The sequence below is a fragment of the Xiphophorus couchianus genome, chromosome 7 (genome assembly GCF_001444195.1).
Source record: "Xiphophorus couchianus chromosome 7, X_couchianus-1.0, whole genome shotgun sequence".
In the NCBI taxonomy this organism is placed as follows: domain Eukaryota; kingdom Metazoa; phylum Chordata; class Actinopteri; order Cyprinodontiformes; family Poeciliidae; genus Xiphophorus; species Xiphophorus couchianus.
In genome coordinates this window covers 8,959,383-8,977,162 of record NC_040234.1, presented here as the reverse complement: position 1 = coordinate 8,977,162, position 17,780 = coordinate 8,959,383, and the positions used below count along the sequence as shown (strand labels likewise).

Here is a 17,780-nt window from a genome sequence, read left to right as displayed (position 1 = left end):
TTTTACTTTTTGTTTAGCTTCTTGGTATAATTTTAAAATGTTCCATTGAAACCTCTTTGTCTCCTTTGTTGTGCAGAGCTTTCCGGGGCAAGCATATCACACTGATCGTCCGTTTCCCGAACCAAGGACGTCAGGTGGATGATTTAGACATCTGGTCACACACCAATGACACCATCGGTTCGGTCCGGCGGGGAATCCTAAACAGGATAAAGGCCAACGCCGCACACACGAAGATTGAGCTGTTTATTGGTGGGGAGATCGTTGATCCTGCTGATGACAGGAAGCTGATTGGACAGCTTAATTTGAAGGACAAAACGGTCTGTGTGTGTGTGTGTAACTCAAACTCTTAACTGCTTAACCACCGTTAACTAAAACTTGTTTTCATTATGCAGCTGATCACAGCCAAGCTGACCCAGGTGAGTGCCAACATGCCCTCCAGCCCAGACAGCTCATCCGACTCATCCACTGGCTCCCCTGGTAACCACGGAAACCACTACAGTGATGGGCCCAACCCAGAAGTTGAGAGCTGTCTTCCTGGTGTGGTAAGTTAACAAGCATGGACTCTATTAAATGTTCAAATAGCACAACTAGCTATGCTGTTTATCTATCTTACTTCGACGTTGGCTATGTTGAAAATTTAATATCCTTTAAAACAGAAATGATGCAAACAAAAATAACATGAGACCCTTTGCTCTGATTTCCAGATTATGTCGCTACACCCACGCTACATCTCCTTTCTGTGGCAAGTAGCCGACCTCGGGTGCAACCTCAACATGCCTCAACTAAGAGATGGAGCTCGAGTTCTCATGAAGCTCATGCCTCCAGGTAAATAACACACCGTGATGTGGAGAATTATTTCTGCATCTTAGTCTGATGTTAACTTTGTAAATACATCACACACAGTTTTATCTCCTTGACCAATTTCATGCTTTTTCTGTGCACACAGATAACACCACAGTGGAGAATCTTAGAGCTGTGTGTTTGGACCACGCCAAGCTAGGAGAGAACAGTCTGAGTCCGTCACTAGACTCCCGTTTCTTCGGCCCATCACCTTCACAAGTGCTCTACCTCATTGAGGTAAGGCTCTGTGTACATTTGTGTGACAAAATACTAGAGCTAAACCCACAATCAAAGTTCTGTGAATTCCTTCCGATTGTTAAAAACCTGTAACCTGCCGATACCAAATTATTAAATTCCAGTTTCTCTCACTAAGAATGAAAAAATGCAAGAGCTACACTCCATATGTTCTTTTAAGGCGTTCATCACTGCACATTGAGAGGACAGTTGCTGTAGAGTCACTAAATATTTAGAAAGTCACAATCATTACAGATTTTGTCAGTTAAATTTTTTATGCATGTTATGTCAGTGTACATTTCCTAAAACGCATAGTAACTTAGCTTACTTCTAGGATTTGGAAAATGTTGCCAACTTTTCTAGGTCAAACAAACTCTGACAGAGGGAGGTTACAGTAAAACTTTGGAAGGATAAAATAATGACTGACCTCATCTAAAACCTCACTGATGCTGCAAATGGCTAACTTTGACTCTTCCTCTCTCAGTAACAACTTATACACTGAAGATTGTTAATTTTACTGCAATCTGCTTAGATATGTTGCATTCACAAATAGGGAAAATATCTTGGTTTTAACCAGCATGTAACTAGTTACAGAGCTAAAGCCAATTTATTTTTGTTCAAGTTATTACAAATCACTATACCTGCTCTCCCTACTTTCCCACACTTGCTCCTTCTTACTGTTAGCAAATTGCTGTTATATTTCTTATTTTTCTAAATAAAGATATTTAAGGTTAGGTTTCTCTGCCTGTTCTTGTTGCAGGTTGTGTATGCTTTGCTGATGCCAGCTAGTGCCACTCTGGGTGAGGATGCTAGTGACTTCCAGTACAACTTCCTGAAGAGCGGCGGTCTGCCACTGGTGCTAAGCATGCTCACCAGGAACAACTTCCTCCCGTCTGCGGACATGGAGACGCGCCGAGGCGCTTACCTCAATGCTCTGAAGATCGCCAAGCTCCTCCTGACTGCGGTCGGCTTCGGCCACGTGAAGGCTGTGGCCGAGGCCTGCCAACCCAACGCTGACGGAAATATTCCCGTCTCTCCGGTTAGACACGCTTTCTTTCCTCGTGAACAGACAAACCAGTTTAGCCGGTTCCTGGGTTGTTTACCTGCTGCAGCCTTGACTTGTCTATTTCTGTTTAATTAATAATTTTTTTTCTTTCGTGACTGTGTGCAGATAAATCAGGCGACTCACGACCAGGCGCTGGTTCTTCAAAGTGCCCTGCAAAACATTCCCAACCCTACCTCTGAATGTATGTTGCGCAATGTAGCTATCCGCCTGGCCCAGCAGATTTCTGATGAGGTAAAGGACACTTTACTTTAACTGACTTTTGCTTCCATTATTTAGTGTCTGATGGCATTTTAATCACTGAATTTAATAGTTTCTCAAATCTAGTTTGTTTGTAAGAAGTAGAGTGTTTAAAACAATATTAATAATGGATTCAATGGAACTGTATTTTTCATCAGAATTTCTTCCAGGCATCGAAGTACATCCCAGACATTTGCGTGATCCGAGCAGTGCAGAAAATCGTGTGGGCATCGGGTTGTGGCACAGTGCAGCTGGTATTTAGTAATAATGATGAAATCAGTAAAATATACGAGAAGGTAAGATTTTATGCAAAATGAAACTAATTTTCAAAGGACTATCAAGAACTCAACTGTGTATGTTGTATCTTGAAATTAAGCACAATTTGTTTTTCTTTATAGACTAATGCAGCCAAGGAGCCGGATGGAGAAGATGAGCAGGTGTGCTGCGAGGCTTTGGAAGTGATGACCCTGTGTTTTGCCCTCATGCCTACGGCTCTCGACACGCTCAGTAAGGAGAAGGCTTGGCAGACCTTCATCATAGACTTGTTGCTACACTGCCACAGCAAGTAAGCGCTTCAGTTTGCACATTAAGTTCATTAATTTCCAGTTTGAGTTAAATTATTACAAATATATTAAAAAGAAAATCTTAATTTGTCGCTTTGAGCTTGTAAAGCAAAATATGAATATGAACTTGTTTAATTGTGTACATCACATTTGTCACATGAGGTACACTAATGAGGAGAAAATGCCTGTTTGATCCCCTGCATATAGTAGGGCTGCAACTAATTATTATTCTAGTTATTGCATATTCTATTGATTATTTTGACAGTCAGATAGAAAATGTATTTAACCAATTAGGCGTTTGTACTACAATATTAAAAACAACAATAAAGATGCAATCATTTGCAATTAACAAAATACTTATGTCAACATGTGAAAAGCTCTGCCTTGTCTGCTTGACTTATCATGAATACAGTGTAGTGCTGATCTGGTGATAAATCCTTTCCTTGATTAACCAATTAATTATTGGATAGCAAAATGTGCTTTAGTTTTTTTGTTGTTTGTTTTTTTTTAAAATACAGAATTTCAACCAGGTTAAGGTAAAATTGTTATACATTGAGGAGTTTTGGGAGAACGTATATGTTTTTTATATATTTTTTTTAATCTTAAATACAAAATGTATATATTTTTTGTACAGTTGGTTTATATCCTCCACTTAATGATTAATTGATTACTAAATTAGTTGACGATTACCTCAATAATTGATTCATCACAACTGGTACAATTAATCGTTTCAGGCCTATTTTGTTATTATGATTCTTACGTTTAAATCTCCTTTAAACAGGTCTGTGCGTCAGATGGCCCAAGAGCAGTTTTTCCTAATGGCGACTAGGTGCTGCATGGGGCATCGGCCTCTTCTTTTCTTCATCACCCTCCTCTTCACAGTGCTCGGGGTAAGTGGCTACACAGATTGCGATTGTACGCCAAATGTTCATCTGACCTCATTTGCCGCGAGTTCACTCATCCAGTTGTTAACTCTCTGTCCAGAGCACAGCCAAAGAGCGAGCCAAACACGCAGGGGACTACTTCACGTTGCTCCGACATCTGCTTAACTACGCCTACAACAGTAACATCAACCTGCCAAACGCCGAGGTGCTGCTCAACAACGAGATCGACTGGCTCAAACGAATACGGGTGAGATTCATACTTTGGCTGGATTCTCTTTTGCTCTTGAAAGCTCAGTTGTAGTTTAGAGGATGCGGTCTTGCTCGAGGTCAAACATAATTTCATTCATCAGGATGAGGTTAAGAGGACAGGAGAAACTGGTGTGGAAGAAACCATCTTGGAGGGCCACCTCGGTGTCACCAAAGAGCTTCTGGCCTTCCAGACGCCTGAAAAGAAATACTACATTGGCTGTGAGAAGGGAGGAGCAAATCTCATTAAGGTACAGACAGACTTAAAAAAAACCCCAAAACACATCCTTTTTAGCAGTTTACTCTCATTGCTTATATTTCTTCCTCTCTTTTTAATTAGGAGCTGATCGACGACTTCATCTTCCCAGCATCTAATGTTTACCTGCAGTACATGAAGAGTGGGGAGTTCCCCACAGAGCAGGCCATCCCAGTGTGTAGCACTCCTGCATCCATCAACGCCGGCTTCGAGCTTCTGGTGGCGCTAGCAGTCGGCTGCGTCCGCAACCTCAAACAAATAGTTGACACCCTAACGGACATGTACTACCTGGGTAGGGAGACATTTCAATGACAGGTTCACAAGCAGCAGCCACATAATTTATCAATTTGCGTTGAATTGAGTTTTCCTCCTGCCTCCACATTCAGGTTGCGAGACACTGACAGAGTGGGAGTACCTGCCTCCCGTGGGACCACGCCCTAACAAAGGCTTTGTTGGCCTGAAGAACGCCGGTGCTACTTGCTATATGAACTCTGTTATCCAGCAGCTTTACATGATCCCTCCAATCCGCAACGGCATCTTGGCGATCGAGGGCACAGGCACCGACGTGGACGATGACATGTCTGGTGACGAGAAGCAGGAAAATGAGGTACTAGAAATAATGTGAGATGTCTGTGTGGGCTACAATCATAGGGTCTGATCATTTCTGCCAAATGCAAGGAATGACCAACATTGATGTCTCACTTCAAGACATCTTTATTTTGGGTAAACCTACCTGTACAATGGTCTGAAATGCAGTAAGTAGCAAGTTAATGACCAACCTTGTTTCTCTGCAGGCTGCAAATCAACACGTAAATTCATGTCCTCTCTATTGCTCAAGGCACAGCTTGTCATGATCTGTACTTATTATTATGGATTTTGATCAAAATTTTAAATTGTTGCCAAATTGGGCATGTTTCCATCTACTGGTTTGGAGTGAATCAACCAGGTTACACAAACCATAAATTTGTTAGATTATTATATTTATTGCTGTTATAAATATGATCTAGAGACTGCAAACCAGCGCGGACCATATATTTCAGAAAAAAATGTGCAGTTCTCCACTCCATGCTAGACTTTTGGACTTAAAAATTTTCTGAAATCGTCATTGGCGACAAGAATGTCTTATTAGGAATAACTCATTCGGCAAATGTGTTTCCATCTCCCCTTTAGTGCATTCACTCTAAAGGGAGAGTTAATGCACTTCAGCTATCCCAAAAATCACCTCAACCGAGTGTAAAACGTTTTTGGGAAATTGAGGAAGTTGTTTTAATTTTTGCTGTTGAAGCTTCTGTAATGCAACACTTCAAAATGCACATAAAATAAACGATGAAAACACAGCTACTGATTGGGGCTCAAGCCTCAAGTTGACATAAAAATGCAATTTAGAGCAAGCGTAGAGCCATGCATGTATTAGTAGAAAGTCTCCACAGAAACAAATGTATGTGTAACAGCTCAACACTCATATGCAGCGAAATGTCACAATACTATCTTTGCATAAATTGGTCCCAGAAATCAGTTTTTAAGAGCCATTACTTCCAAATCAAGCAGCGAGCTGCTCTCAGTTCAAGTTAATGATGCAAGAAATGGCACTAACACCGCTGGAGTTTCTCCTAAACTTTTAATGACTAATAAATTCACTTGTTTGCACTCATGACAGGTTTGGTTTTTTTACAATTTAGATTTTGCTTCCACAGAGTAATGTAGACCCTCGTGATGAAGTTTTCAGCTACCACCACCAGTTTGATGACAAACCCTCCAGTAAATCAGAGGACAGGAAAGAGTACAACATCGGGGTGCTGCGTCACCTACAGGTCATCTTCGGTCACCTGGCTGCATCCAGACTGCAGTACTACGTCCCAAGAGGCTTCTGGAAACAGTTCAGGTATTTTAAAGATTGTTCATACTTTGATGGGGGTATGCATCATTTCCTTTTGGAAAAATATTCCAGATTACTGTTAGAAAAATGATGGGTTGAAGAATTTTGTAGGTTTGGATTATTTCATTACATTTTTACATTTCTTTCCCTAACAGATGTGTCTGCTGTGAACTCAAAGACAACTTTTTGTACATTTAAAATGGGTTATAGCTAGACTGAGAATGCATACTTCTGATTTAAACTCAGAAGTATTTTTGTGTTCACAAACGTTTCGGTTAGTTGTGCTCATCTCTATTTTTGTGTCAGTCTGCGTGGAGCACAAGTGGCGCTCACCAAACAACATGAGCAGGAATGTAGAGTCTTAAAGTTTTTAGAAGCTTATGGACAAAGGAAATAATTACTGTGTCATATTTGATAAACTTGTAAAAATGGCTAAAAACTCTTATAAGACCTGATATTTTAGTTAGAGTTGTATTAAGAATGTGCTTCCTCTTTTCACACTTCTTGTGCTGCCAGTTGTTAAATTCAGATTTTATCCAACAGCTCTCTGTGCTGGCATAGAAATACATTTCATGAAAGGAAAAGTCTCCTGAAACCATCTCTGTTGATTTCTGTTGATTTTTCTTTTTTTTTTTTTTTAGATTATGGGGGGAGCCAGTAAATTTGAGGGAGCAGCATGACGCTTTGGAGTTCTTCAACTCTTTGGTGGACAGTTTGGATGAAGCTCTGAAAGCTTTAGGTCACCCTCCGATGCTCAGCAAGGTGCTGGGAGGGTCCTTTGCTGACCAAAAGATTTGTCAAGGGTGTCCCCATAGGTGAGCACTATCTGACTGTACTTAGTTACTTTAATAACAATAAAAGTGCTGTTAAATTAGTTTTTTATTAATAACTATTCTATCGTCAGATACGAGTGTGAGGAGTCGTTTACAACATTAAACGTGGACATTAGAAACCACCAGAACTTGTTGGACTCGATGGAGCAATATGTTAAAGGAGATCTGCTTGAAGGAGCCAATGCCTACCACTGTGAGAAATGCAATAAGAAGGTAAGACTACAGAGCTTTTTAAATAGTCACAACAACCGCATGGAAGGTTTAAAACTAGATCTAGAACGATTAATTGTGATTGCGATTCCTTTGCATCATCATCATTTTATTTTTAATTTCTCCAAAAAAAAAAAAATTGTTTTAGAAATTAACCTCTCCTCCCCCCAAAATGAATTGAGTTATAGATTAGATTTTTTTTTACCCCTCCAGGGGGTCTTTTGTGGGCTCTAGTGTCCCTTATATGACAGTGGGCTGACAGGAAACGGGGAAGGAGAGGGGGGAAGACATGCGGCAAATATCGTCGGGTCCGGGAGTCGAACCCGCGACGGCGGTGTCGAGGACTGAAGGCCTCCAAATATGGGTCGCGCTAACCACTACACCACCACAGCACACCCTAGATTAGATTTTTTAAACTTGTATTTCAAATATTGTATAAAAATGCTCCAGGGAATTTTTTAACCCAGGTGATGGATTAATCGTCAAAGATAATCAGTAAGATAATCGATTACTAGGATAATCATTAGGATGAGGAATTTAATTAGTTGTTTGCATTTTCATGTATTTCTGTTGTTGTTTAAACAAGGCTTAATGGATTATCTGCAGAATGTACCAATCTTTTTTTATGTGATTAATTTTCAAATAAAATCAATAGAATAATAATCGATTAGTATAATAATAGTTAGTCGCTGCCCAAGTGAGATTTCTAAATCCCTCTTGATTTTTCAGGTGGACACAGTGAAGCGTCTACTGATCAAGAAGCTGCCGCCTGTCCTGGCCATCCAGCTGAAGCGCTTCGACTACGACTGGGAGAGGGAGTGCGCCATCAAGTTTAACGACTACTTTGAGTTCCCGCGGGAGCTGGACATGGAGCCGTATACGGTAGCAGGCGTGGCCAAGCTGGAGGGCGACGACGTGAACCCGGAGAACCAGGTGATCCAACAGAACGAGCCGTCCGAACCCACGCCGCCGGGCAGTTCCAAGTACCGCCTGGTGGGAGTGCTGGTTCACTCGGGCCAGGCGAGCGGCGGACACTACTACTCCTACATAATCCAGCGGAACGGGGGCGACGGCGAGAAGAACCGCTGGTATAAGTTCGATGACGGCGACGTGACGGAATGCAAGATGGACGACGAGGAGGAGATGAAGAACCAGTGCTTCGGGGGAGAGTACATGGGCGAGGTGTTCGACCACATGATGAAGCGGATGTCGTATCGGAGGCAGAAGCGATGGTGGAACGCCTACATCCTGTTCTACGAGCGTATGGACTCGCTGGACAAGGACAGTGAACTTGTCAAATATATCTCAGAGCTGAACCTGTCCTCCACCAAGCCCCATCAGGTCAAGATGCCGAGCGTCATCGAGTGCAGCGTTCGCAAGCAGAACGTCCAGTTCATGCACAACCGAATGCAATACAGCCTGGAATATTTCCAGTTCATTAAGAAACTTCTGACCTGTAACAGTGTCTATTTAAACCCTCCTCCAGGTATGCACCTTGTTTTTTTCTTTTTCTTTCATCTGTGAAAAGTACAAAATACTTGCCAGATCCCAGATTGTAAATAACGTTTTTCTTCTGATTGTTTTTTTTTTTTTTGTGACACTTAAATGTTTCAGATCATCATACAAAATCCAAAAAACCTATTTTCAAAAATGTATTTTATTTACTGCAGCATAAAAAGCTATCCACCACCAAACTGATCCTGTGTGAAAATGTAATAGCCTCCTAAACCTAACAACTGGATTTGCCCGTCTCAGCAATAACACTCACCATAAAGCCAAACTGCATCTCATTCTCATTAATGACTTTCTGATAGATAACAGAGTTTATTGTCCTGCAGTTGTTTTCACCATAGAACCCTTCAGTAGATGCAGTTCTTGCCCAGTGTCTCTTTTTTTAATTGCAGAATCACAAACACTGACCCAAACTGGGGCGAGTGAGGCTTCAGATGTTGATCGGGATAAGTCATTGTTGCGCTGTTAGGCTCATTTTGATAGCCAAGCTACTTCCCCCCACTGTTCTATGTTTCTTTCTATTTGTGGATAATGGCTCACATTGTCTTAAAGCCTTGAAAACAAATGAAAACCTTTTGAAACTACACTACATTTACACTTGCTATCTTTGTCTTTGACATTAGAATTAGTTTGATCTGAAACATTTAAGTGTGAGTGGAGAAATGGCAAAAACGGAAAAGGTGTGTGCAAGCGGTATTTACATTTTCACACCTTTTCCACATTGAAGTGACATGAATAACTTTGGTTAGCAATCATTTTTACACTTGAAACATAAACTGTGTGGAAAACGTTGGCTGCTGCTTGAAGCCAATGTTTGAAAAACTGCAGCTATTAGTTGCCGTTTGTGTTTATTTCTTCCACTTTAACTCCAATTATTTCCCTGAATCAAATCCCTCCTCATATTATTAGTTTTCCCTTCTTTGATCTTTTGAGCGCTGATTAAGTCCACATCATGTCTCTGTGCATTTAGATTTCACTAATCTTCCGTCTTTGTGTTTTGAAAATGACAGTTCAAAACTGATCTTAATATCCAGCATTATTCTGGACCAAAGGGTAGTTTATAACGCTCAGAATTACACTGCCTTTCTAATATTTGTATCAAGTGCATTTATAACACCATTTATAACATTTATAACGCCAATATTCAGCAATTTATTTATTTTTATTTTTTTACAGAAAAATGGGTATTAAAACCATTATTGCAGTAGCTTTTTGTAACAAAGACGGCACATTCCTGTTTTTTTATAGTCCTGTTTAAAAGGAGGCCAGAGGGAGTGAAGGGAGCTTTCACCAACATTGCCCCTCCCAACCTATTGCTGCACACTTCTGATCAGCAGTCAAGATGAAGGCTACCATGCTTTTTTTTTTTTTCATTGCTTAAACTTATTTATGTTTGGAAAAGTATTAGTCATGAAGAGCAGTTTTTGGCAACAAACTGCAAGTCGACTGAACAGACTAGATATCCTGCTCATATCAGCATTTTAGATTTCCAGTGTTAAATTATAAGGAGCAAAACAGCAATAATTAAAAAAAACATGAATGGCCTTATTTTGTTGAGATTCTGGTACCATGACAATCTCACACTGGGCCATACTGGTGTCTTTTTTTTCTTTTCTTTTATTTTACAGTTTAATAGGAAATGACTATAAAATACAGATAATCGTCTTTATGTTGTAAACGTGTTATAGGAAACCTAGCTAAATATTAAATTCACATAGCAATTCAAACATTTTTCTTGTTTGGTTTTAAAAACATCAAAATAACTATTTTCGGTTCTGTGTTTGGCGTTGGGGAAAACAAGGGAGACGCTCCTTTTATTTTCATGAGAGTATTTATGCTGCAGTGAAGTAAACAAAGCACATCGCTGAGCACTTTTTCAGAATTTTATTGCTTTCTTTCATCTCAGGACAAGACCACCTTCTGCCAGAGGCAGAGGAGATTGCTATGATCAGTGCTCAGCTGGCTGCTCGGTTCCTCTTCAGCACAGGTTTTCACACAAAGAAATTAGTACGGGGTCCTGCCAGTGACTGGTCAGTTCTGTTTGCTGTTTGTTCATTTAAAAAAAAAAAAAGGTTTTTGTTCTTGTCCATAAAGCATGATTGCTCTTTTCTTTTTCCCCGTTTAGGTATGACGCCCTCTGCATCCTGCTGAGACACAGTAAGAATGTACGCTATTGGTTTGCACACAATGTTCTCTTTGCTTACCCCAATCGCTTCTCCGAGTACTTGCTCGAGTGCCCGAGCGCAGAGGTTCGTGGGGCGTTTTCCAAGCTCATAGTCTTCATCGCTCACTTTTCCCTGCAAGACGGACCGTGCCCCTCACCCACAGCTTCGCCAGGATCCTCCACTCAGGTTGGTGTGGATTTTATGGGTTCAGCAGTTTCAGAAATAGAGATTTTTGCCCCCCTTTGACTGTTCGGTTGACTGTTGTTTTTTCTTCGTACATCAGGGCTGTGATAATCTCAGCCTTAGTGACCATCTGTTGAGAGCTGTACTCAACCTGCTCAGAAGAGAGGTTTCTGAACATGGCCGCCACCTCCAGCAGTACTTTAACCTCTTTGTCATGTATGCCAATCTGGGTAAGCGGCAAACTGATCTTCCATTAGTTATTTTGAGATTTAAGTGCTGTTTTTAATTTTCATCTTGACTCTTTGGTTCTTCAACCACACAGGTCTGGCAGAGAAGACTCAGCTACTGAAGCTAAATGTTCCCGCCACGTTCATGTTAGTTGCTCTGGACGAGGGTCCAGGGCCTCCCATTAAGTACCAGTATGCTGAGCTGGGCAAGCTCTACACTGTGGTCTCCCAGCTTGTCCGCTGCTGCGACGTCTCCTCCCGTATGCAGTCCTCAATTAATGGTAGGTGGGACTTTGGTCTTCTTTCCTCTTTTTTTATTTTTATTTTTGTGAAAGACCTAGTATTTAGAGTATTCTAAAGGATTACGGTTACTAAATTTTAGGCAGTAAACTGTTTTTTTTTTTTTTTTAAATTAGCTGAATCATTTCTTGTTTTGCAATTTTGTTCATTTCTAATATTGTTAAATGAAAGATCTGCACAATGTGCCAATCTTATAATCCAATTAAGCAGTTGTTTTTGATAATTAAATGATTAGTAAAATAATCATCTGTTGCAGCCCTACTCTAAATGCACTGCTACTTTGTATTTTACCAGGTAATCCTCCTCTTCCTAACCCGTACGGGGACACCAACCTGACGGCTCCTGTCATGCCGGTGCAGCAGCTAGTGGCAGAGATTTTGTTTGTGCGGACTAGTTATGTGAAGAAGATCATTGAGGACTGCAGCAACTCGGAGGAGACGGTGAAGCTGCTTCGCTTCTGCTGCTGGGAAAACCCTCAATTTTCCTCCACTGTGCTCAGTGAACTGCTCTGGCAGGTAAACATCCGACGCCTCTTTTAACAAGCTGGGTCGCTGAAATGTTTGTTACGGGTAGTTGTTCAGATTCAGTTTGAAAATACTTTATTAATCCCAAAGGCAAGACTGGAACGATAACCTGTGTTTGTTTGCAGGTGGCATATTCCTACACCTATGAGCTGAGGCCTTACCTTGACTTGTTGCTACAAATCTTACTCATTGAGGACTCCTGGCAAACACACAGGTCAGATTGACTGTAGTATATTGTATTCATATGTATCCTTTTCATATTTTGTCATATGACAGCCAATAACATCAATGTATTTTTGTGAATTTTATGCTGGAGCAATATTAAAATAATCAATAATAAAGCTAATTTAGTCTGTAAATGAGGCTGGTGTGGAGGTACAGCTTTCATCAGGACAATAACGCTAAGCACACAACCATAGCTAAAACTTGAGTTTACATCAGAGAAAATTCTTTCTGTAGTTTTAAAACTCAAGAAGAATCTTGAGTTTTTTAAAAAAAAGCATGCCACACCATTCAGCTTTTTCTTTGTAAAACAACTTAAAAGCCACGAGTCAAGTATACACTGATGTGTTGATTCACATACATTCCCAGAAAATACATTGAATTCTAGGCTTGTTCTGTGACAAACTATACATAATGTTTTTTTTCAAGGCCCTGAACAAGTTGCATTTGCTTTTTCTCTGGTCATTGTCTTTAACTTTGCACTTTTTTTGTGTCCATATTAAGGATCCACAATGTGCTGAAAGGCATCCCTGATGACAGAGATGGGCTATTTGACACCATTCAGCGCTCGAAAAACCACTACCAGAAACGGGCCTATCAGTGCATCAAGTGCATGGTGGCCCTCTTTAGCAACTGCTCTGTGGCATATCAGATCCTGCAGGTACTCATTCTAACATACACAGCTGTTTACTTATCTGATGCTACATTCAGTCAGCCACTAGATGGGACAGGCTTGTCGATTAGGCGTAGTTCAATTTGATTTAGCCTGTCAACAAAATCAGGAAGCCCGTAGCTGACTTTCGTTTGCACTCTTACAGAGCAATGGTGACTTGAAGCGAAAGTGGACATGGGCAGTGGAGTGGTTGGGGGACGAGTTGGAGAGGCGGCCATACACGGGAAACCCCCAGTACACATACAACAACTGGTCCCCTCCAGTTCAGAGCAACGAGACCTCCAATGGATATTTTCTTGAGCGCTCCCACAGTGCACGCATGACACTGGCCAAGGCTTGTGAACTCTGTCCTGAAGAGGTAACGGCATTCACAGATCACCCTACACACCCACAATTTCACACTGACCTAATCATGTAGCTGTAAATGATACAGTTGACCCCAAAGTGATGCATACCCCTAGCCGATTTAGATTTAAAAATTGATTCATCTTAGAAATTGTATTTATTTTAGAAGAAATGAGACTGGATTAATGAATGAATTAATTTCTTTACATTTCAATAAGTGGCAAAATTATCTAAATATTGCCCAATAATCTGTGAGGAAAAAAATCATTGGCAATTTTTAGCAATCAAAACTTCCTCATAGTTGCTGGTTTTATGACTATTAATGGCTTCCTTGCCATTAATAGTCATAATCTTCAGCTCTGTTCTTTGTTAGATTTGAGTGAAAACTGGCTGGGTCACTCGAAACACTTTATTACTTCTAGTGAAGAAACAATTTGGTCAAATATAACTTTAACCCAAAATCTGCCAGGGGTATGAATAATTGTTGACTTTACTGTATATTTAGAGATGTTAAGAAAAAACTCTTAAAGGGCCTTTTCCACCAACCTGGTTCCAGTTCTTATCTGGTGCTAGAGCTTATTGAGCAACAGTTCTCAACAGCTGCTAACCCTGGACCAATTTGCTGCTGGGCCAAAGGGAAAAAATGCTTTCATCAAGAGCGCCATGTTTAAAACCGCAGTCTAGCTTTTGTCAGATTTGAAACCGAAACACAAGGAAAAACCCTGCCGTGCACTTTAACTGGAATAAGGACGTTTTCCCACAGTTAACTTTGGTGTGGATTAGTAGTTGAGTTTGACTGGCAACTTTTTCCAGATTGTTTGGGGTTTTTTCATGCAGGGTAAGCTCCTGTGAGACCAAAACTTGTCACTACAAACGACATGGAAACGTTAAATCTGTTTACTGGTCAAATGTATCCGGGGTGGAAAACCAACCGTAAGCACAGGAATCCAGTTCTGAGCTTTTTAAAAAAAATAGAGATGTTGATATTACTCTCGTTCTTGCTACTATTTCATGTAAAAGTATGAAAAGTTTACTGAAAGATTAGTTTACTCTACAACATCCCATAATGCAACAAATACCTGGCTACAGGAAGGTGCTACATTTGCCCTTACAGTCCTTCACAAAAACGGGAAAAAGAAAAAGGGGAAAACCAAACAATAAATTGGTTAGTTCTTTATAATGATATAATGACTTTGCTCTCAGGTTGTGGAAAAGCAAACTGGTTGTTTCACAGAACCAGTTAAGAACTGGCTTTGGCACCGGCCCTTGTTAAGAACTGGAACCTCTGGTGGAAAATCTCTACAAACGAAATTTTGTTCAACTGAGTTTGATCACATCATCTCAGCACAACAACCCATAAAATCACTTACCTTGTTGTTGTTTGTGTTGTAGGTATTATTAATATACATGTCAGAATACATATGCTATGCTGTGTTCTTTAACTTTTGAACTGTTTTGTCAATTTGTGGAGATAAACAAAAATTGAAAATGTAATTTCTAGACCTAAATTATTCTACGCAAATTGTTTAGTCAGATGAATATGTCTGGTTTTCGTAGCCGATTTGACCAATAAACCCCAAATTCTTTATTTCTCACTTCACATGAGCTATTTGTATTTATCATGATGAAAAAAATCCAGTTAAATGACACACTTCTCCTGTAATATTCCATACACAGCTCAAGTGTACTCAGGAAAGCCCAGGGAAGGTCAGTATTCCAGGCAACACGACATCAGGGAAGGAAATTCAACAAAATCTCCCTAAAGATTCAGCAGAGGAACATGGAGTATTGATCAATGTTTAGGCCTCCAAACACATTCAACAACTGTTCAGATAGTTTTAAGGTTTACAGTTTACACTGTCACAATAAAACCCATTTATTCCTAAAACTGCACATCACTTTTCCATCTTCTGTCATATTTTAGACTACTGTGACTTAACATGTTTAGAAAAAAGATTTTGTTATTGCTGAAGGAAAGCTAGGTAGCGTCCTGCTCTGTTTAACAGGCAGTAACCAAGCAACCACTGACTGCTGCTACTGTCCACAGAAGCATTTATTAAACTACAAAATCACTAAGAAGTTTGTTTATATCAGTGATAAATTTGTGATGTACGTTACAGAGAACTATTACACTTTAAGCTTTTGTTTCTATTAATTTGTGGGAATGCAAAATGTATTTTCTCAGAAAATCTTTATATTTTATAAGAAAAAGGAATTTTACCACAGAAATGTAATTTTGTATATATTCTGGCCTGTACAATCACAGGGAAACTTGAGTCATTGACACATTCCTTAGGGTATGTAAGCCACAAGTGAAACTATTTTATCATTTTAGAAGATATGTTTTAGTCTTATAGAGCCCTATCTGGAAAAATATATCCTTATGCAAGATTTAATTTTCTGTTTAATTTATGTCAGAACACAAAGACTGAATTGGACAGTGAAACTATTAGTATGGAGAGTATAATTCCCATTTAATACAAGAAGTTAGCGTCTCCAGTCAAAAATGATTTAAAAAAAAGTTTCATTAATCTGTCATTCTTTAAGCCAGATATTTCAGCTCGAAAATAGAAGTAATAAGTCAACCTGCAGAAACGGTCTGCTGTTCGTGCAGCGTAGAGAGGTGCATGTGATCTCTGTCACCTCTATAAGTAGAGAGAAGGCTCTTAGGTGAGCTGTCCACCCACCCACACTGAAACACAATCTAATCTCAGCAAAACACCAAAGCTTAGACTGTACTCAGGGCATTGTCCAAATAAACAGGCAGATTCTATTTTTTCATGTAGCGTTGAAACGTCCGACTCGTCTGACCGGTGGCGATTTTTCTATTCCAGGAGCCAGATGAACAGGAAGCACCTGATGATCAAGACTCGTCTCCACCTGAGGACACCTCTCTGTACCCTCATTCTCCTGGAACCACCCAGTTCCAGCAGGTAGGATATGACCGGACAAACTCCCCCATTGTTCTGTTTTTTTAATTATTATTATTATTATTTAAACTGATGCAAATCAAGCGATATAGTTTCTATTCTTTGAAAGCAGATGAAGGTGGTGTCTGTTTCCTGTAACTGGACTCTTGCGTCCATTAACAGCAGCGGTTACTGTGGCAACGCACGACGTTTAGGTGTTTGGATCCGAGTGCTGACATAACCTAGTGCCTTGGGTTTCTAGTTTGTAGCGATGCAACACTGACGGCTGCGTTTTAGAATAAACCTTTCAGCTCACTTGGAAGTGATCTGCTTTATGATGCCATTCAAATACTTTACTTTTTGTCGTGATACAAACATGTTGAAGCACAGTATGCATGCATTCTTTCCACTTTAAGATAAAAAGATTTTTACATTTTCTAAAAGTTAGCTCTTAGCTTGCCATGTGGTATTTTTTGTTTTTCAGAAGACCAACAATAGCTTAATGTCTTATTTCTGCTTCAGCATTTAGCAGCTACTGACGTTTTTATATCCGTTTGTGGAAAAGGTCTAAGGTTTTTAAGTTCTATGCAGCTTTATTTCAACCAATCAACAGCAGGCATAGTAGAACGTGATGCCTGAGATTGATGACAAACCAGTGTGAAGCCAGGAAAGCTAGATTTTTAGATGCTTATCAGAGTCCATTTCCTGGGAAAATGTTGGTTCAAGATCTGACTTCCGCTAAATAAATCGTAAATACACATCATGACCGTCCCTCCATCTCTCTTCTCAAACAGAACAACCACCCCCATGGGCAGCCGTACACCGGGCCCGCTGCTCAGCACATGAACAACCCTCAGCGTCCCGGCCCAGCGTCCGCCCCGACTCCAGGCCCGACCCAGACTCCGACCCCGGGCCCCGGTACTGCTCCCAGCTCGGGCCCGCGAGCACAAGAGACCTGGGATGGCACCGAGGAGGTGGCCCCAGCCCCGGCCCCAGCCCCAGCCCCGGCCCTGGCCCCGGCCCCGGTCCCAGCTTCGGCCCCAGCCTCAACCTCGACCTCCACCCCAGCACCCGCCCCTCCCAAGGAGTAACCTCGCCTCCCTCTCTCTTCTGCTGTGCCTCGAGCCTCCGTCGTTCCGCTCACCTTCCTCTCATCCTTCGGTCAACAGTCTCTCTCTCTCTCTCATTCTCTCTCTCGCCGGCCCCAAGGCAGGGCAGAGCCGGGCCTCTCGCCAGCCCCAGCCTGTTGGGGACGCTCTTCCCTGGCCTGGAGCTGCCCGACTGCGTGACAGGGAGGGCGGGGGGGCCTGCTGGCAACTATGGAGGCGAAGGAGTGGGACAAGAGTTCTAATAAGAGAAACAAAAATTTCCCAGAGCTGACGATGCTGATGCGCTTGCCTACACGACGAAAAGGTGTAAATAGTATGTTAATGTTTCTGACTGTTCAGATTGCCCCAGTAGCATAACTCGGCGCG

The 17,780-nt window shown here is 41.0% G+C and overlaps 1 protein-coding gene across 8 annotated transcripts in view; it reads left to right on the top strand.

The window, feature by feature from the left end:
* usp9 (ubiquitin specific peptidase 9) overlaps positions 1-17,567 on the top strand; it is a 36,205-nt gene extending 18,638 nt beyond the window's left edge. For 2 of the 8 annotated variants that reach the window (XM_028022904.1, XM_028022901.1), the window contains exons 20-47: positions 77-317; positions 393-542; positions 705-825; positions 947-1,077; positions 1,835-2,113; positions 2,246-2,371; positions 2,536-2,673; positions 2,776-2,942; positions 3,722-3,830; positions 3,925-4,071; positions 4,175-4,321; positions 4,411-4,618; positions 4,713-4,933; positions 6,021-6,208; positions 6,844-7,017; positions 7,107-7,248; positions 7,975-8,731; positions 10,664-10,787; positions 10,883-11,108; positions 11,206-11,335; positions 11,428-11,613; positions 11,927-12,147; positions 12,282-12,370; positions 12,883-13,039; positions 13,197-13,409; positions 15,074-15,103; positions 16,231-16,329; positions 17,100-17,567. In XM_028022904.1, the coding sequence (XP_027878705.1) occupies positions 77-317; positions 393-542; positions 705-825; positions 947-1,077; positions 1,835-2,113; positions 2,246-2,371; positions 2,536-2,673; positions 2,776-2,942; positions 3,722-3,830; positions 3,925-4,071; positions 4,175-4,321; positions 4,411-4,618; positions 4,713-4,933; positions 6,021-6,208; positions 6,844-7,017; positions 7,107-7,248; positions 7,975-8,731; positions 10,664-10,787; positions 10,883-11,108; positions 11,206-11,335; positions 11,428-11,613; positions 11,927-12,147; positions 12,282-12,370; positions 12,883-13,039; positions 13,197-13,409; positions 15,074-15,103; positions 16,231-16,329; positions 17,100-17,396 (5,218 nt within the window). In that variant the 3' untranslated portion in view covers positions 17,397-17,567. The remainder of the gene's footprint in view (positions 1-76; positions 318-392; positions 543-704; positions 826-946; positions 1,078-1,834; positions 2,114-2,245; positions 2,372-2,535; positions 2,674-2,775; positions 2,943-3,721; positions 3,831-3,924; positions 4,072-4,174; positions 4,322-4,410; positions 4,619-4,712; positions 4,934-6,020; positions 6,209-6,843; positions 7,018-7,106; positions 7,249-7,974; positions 8,732-10,663; positions 10,788-10,882; positions 11,109-11,205; positions 11,336-11,427; positions 11,614-11,926; positions 12,148-12,281; positions 12,371-12,882; positions 13,040-13,196; positions 13,410-15,073; positions 15,104-16,230; positions 16,330-17,099) is intronic. The other 6 variants (XM_028022899.1, XM_028022900.1, XM_028022906.1 and 3 more) reach the window with 4 other exon arrangements.
* Positions 17,568-17,780: the final 213 nt, after the last annotated feature.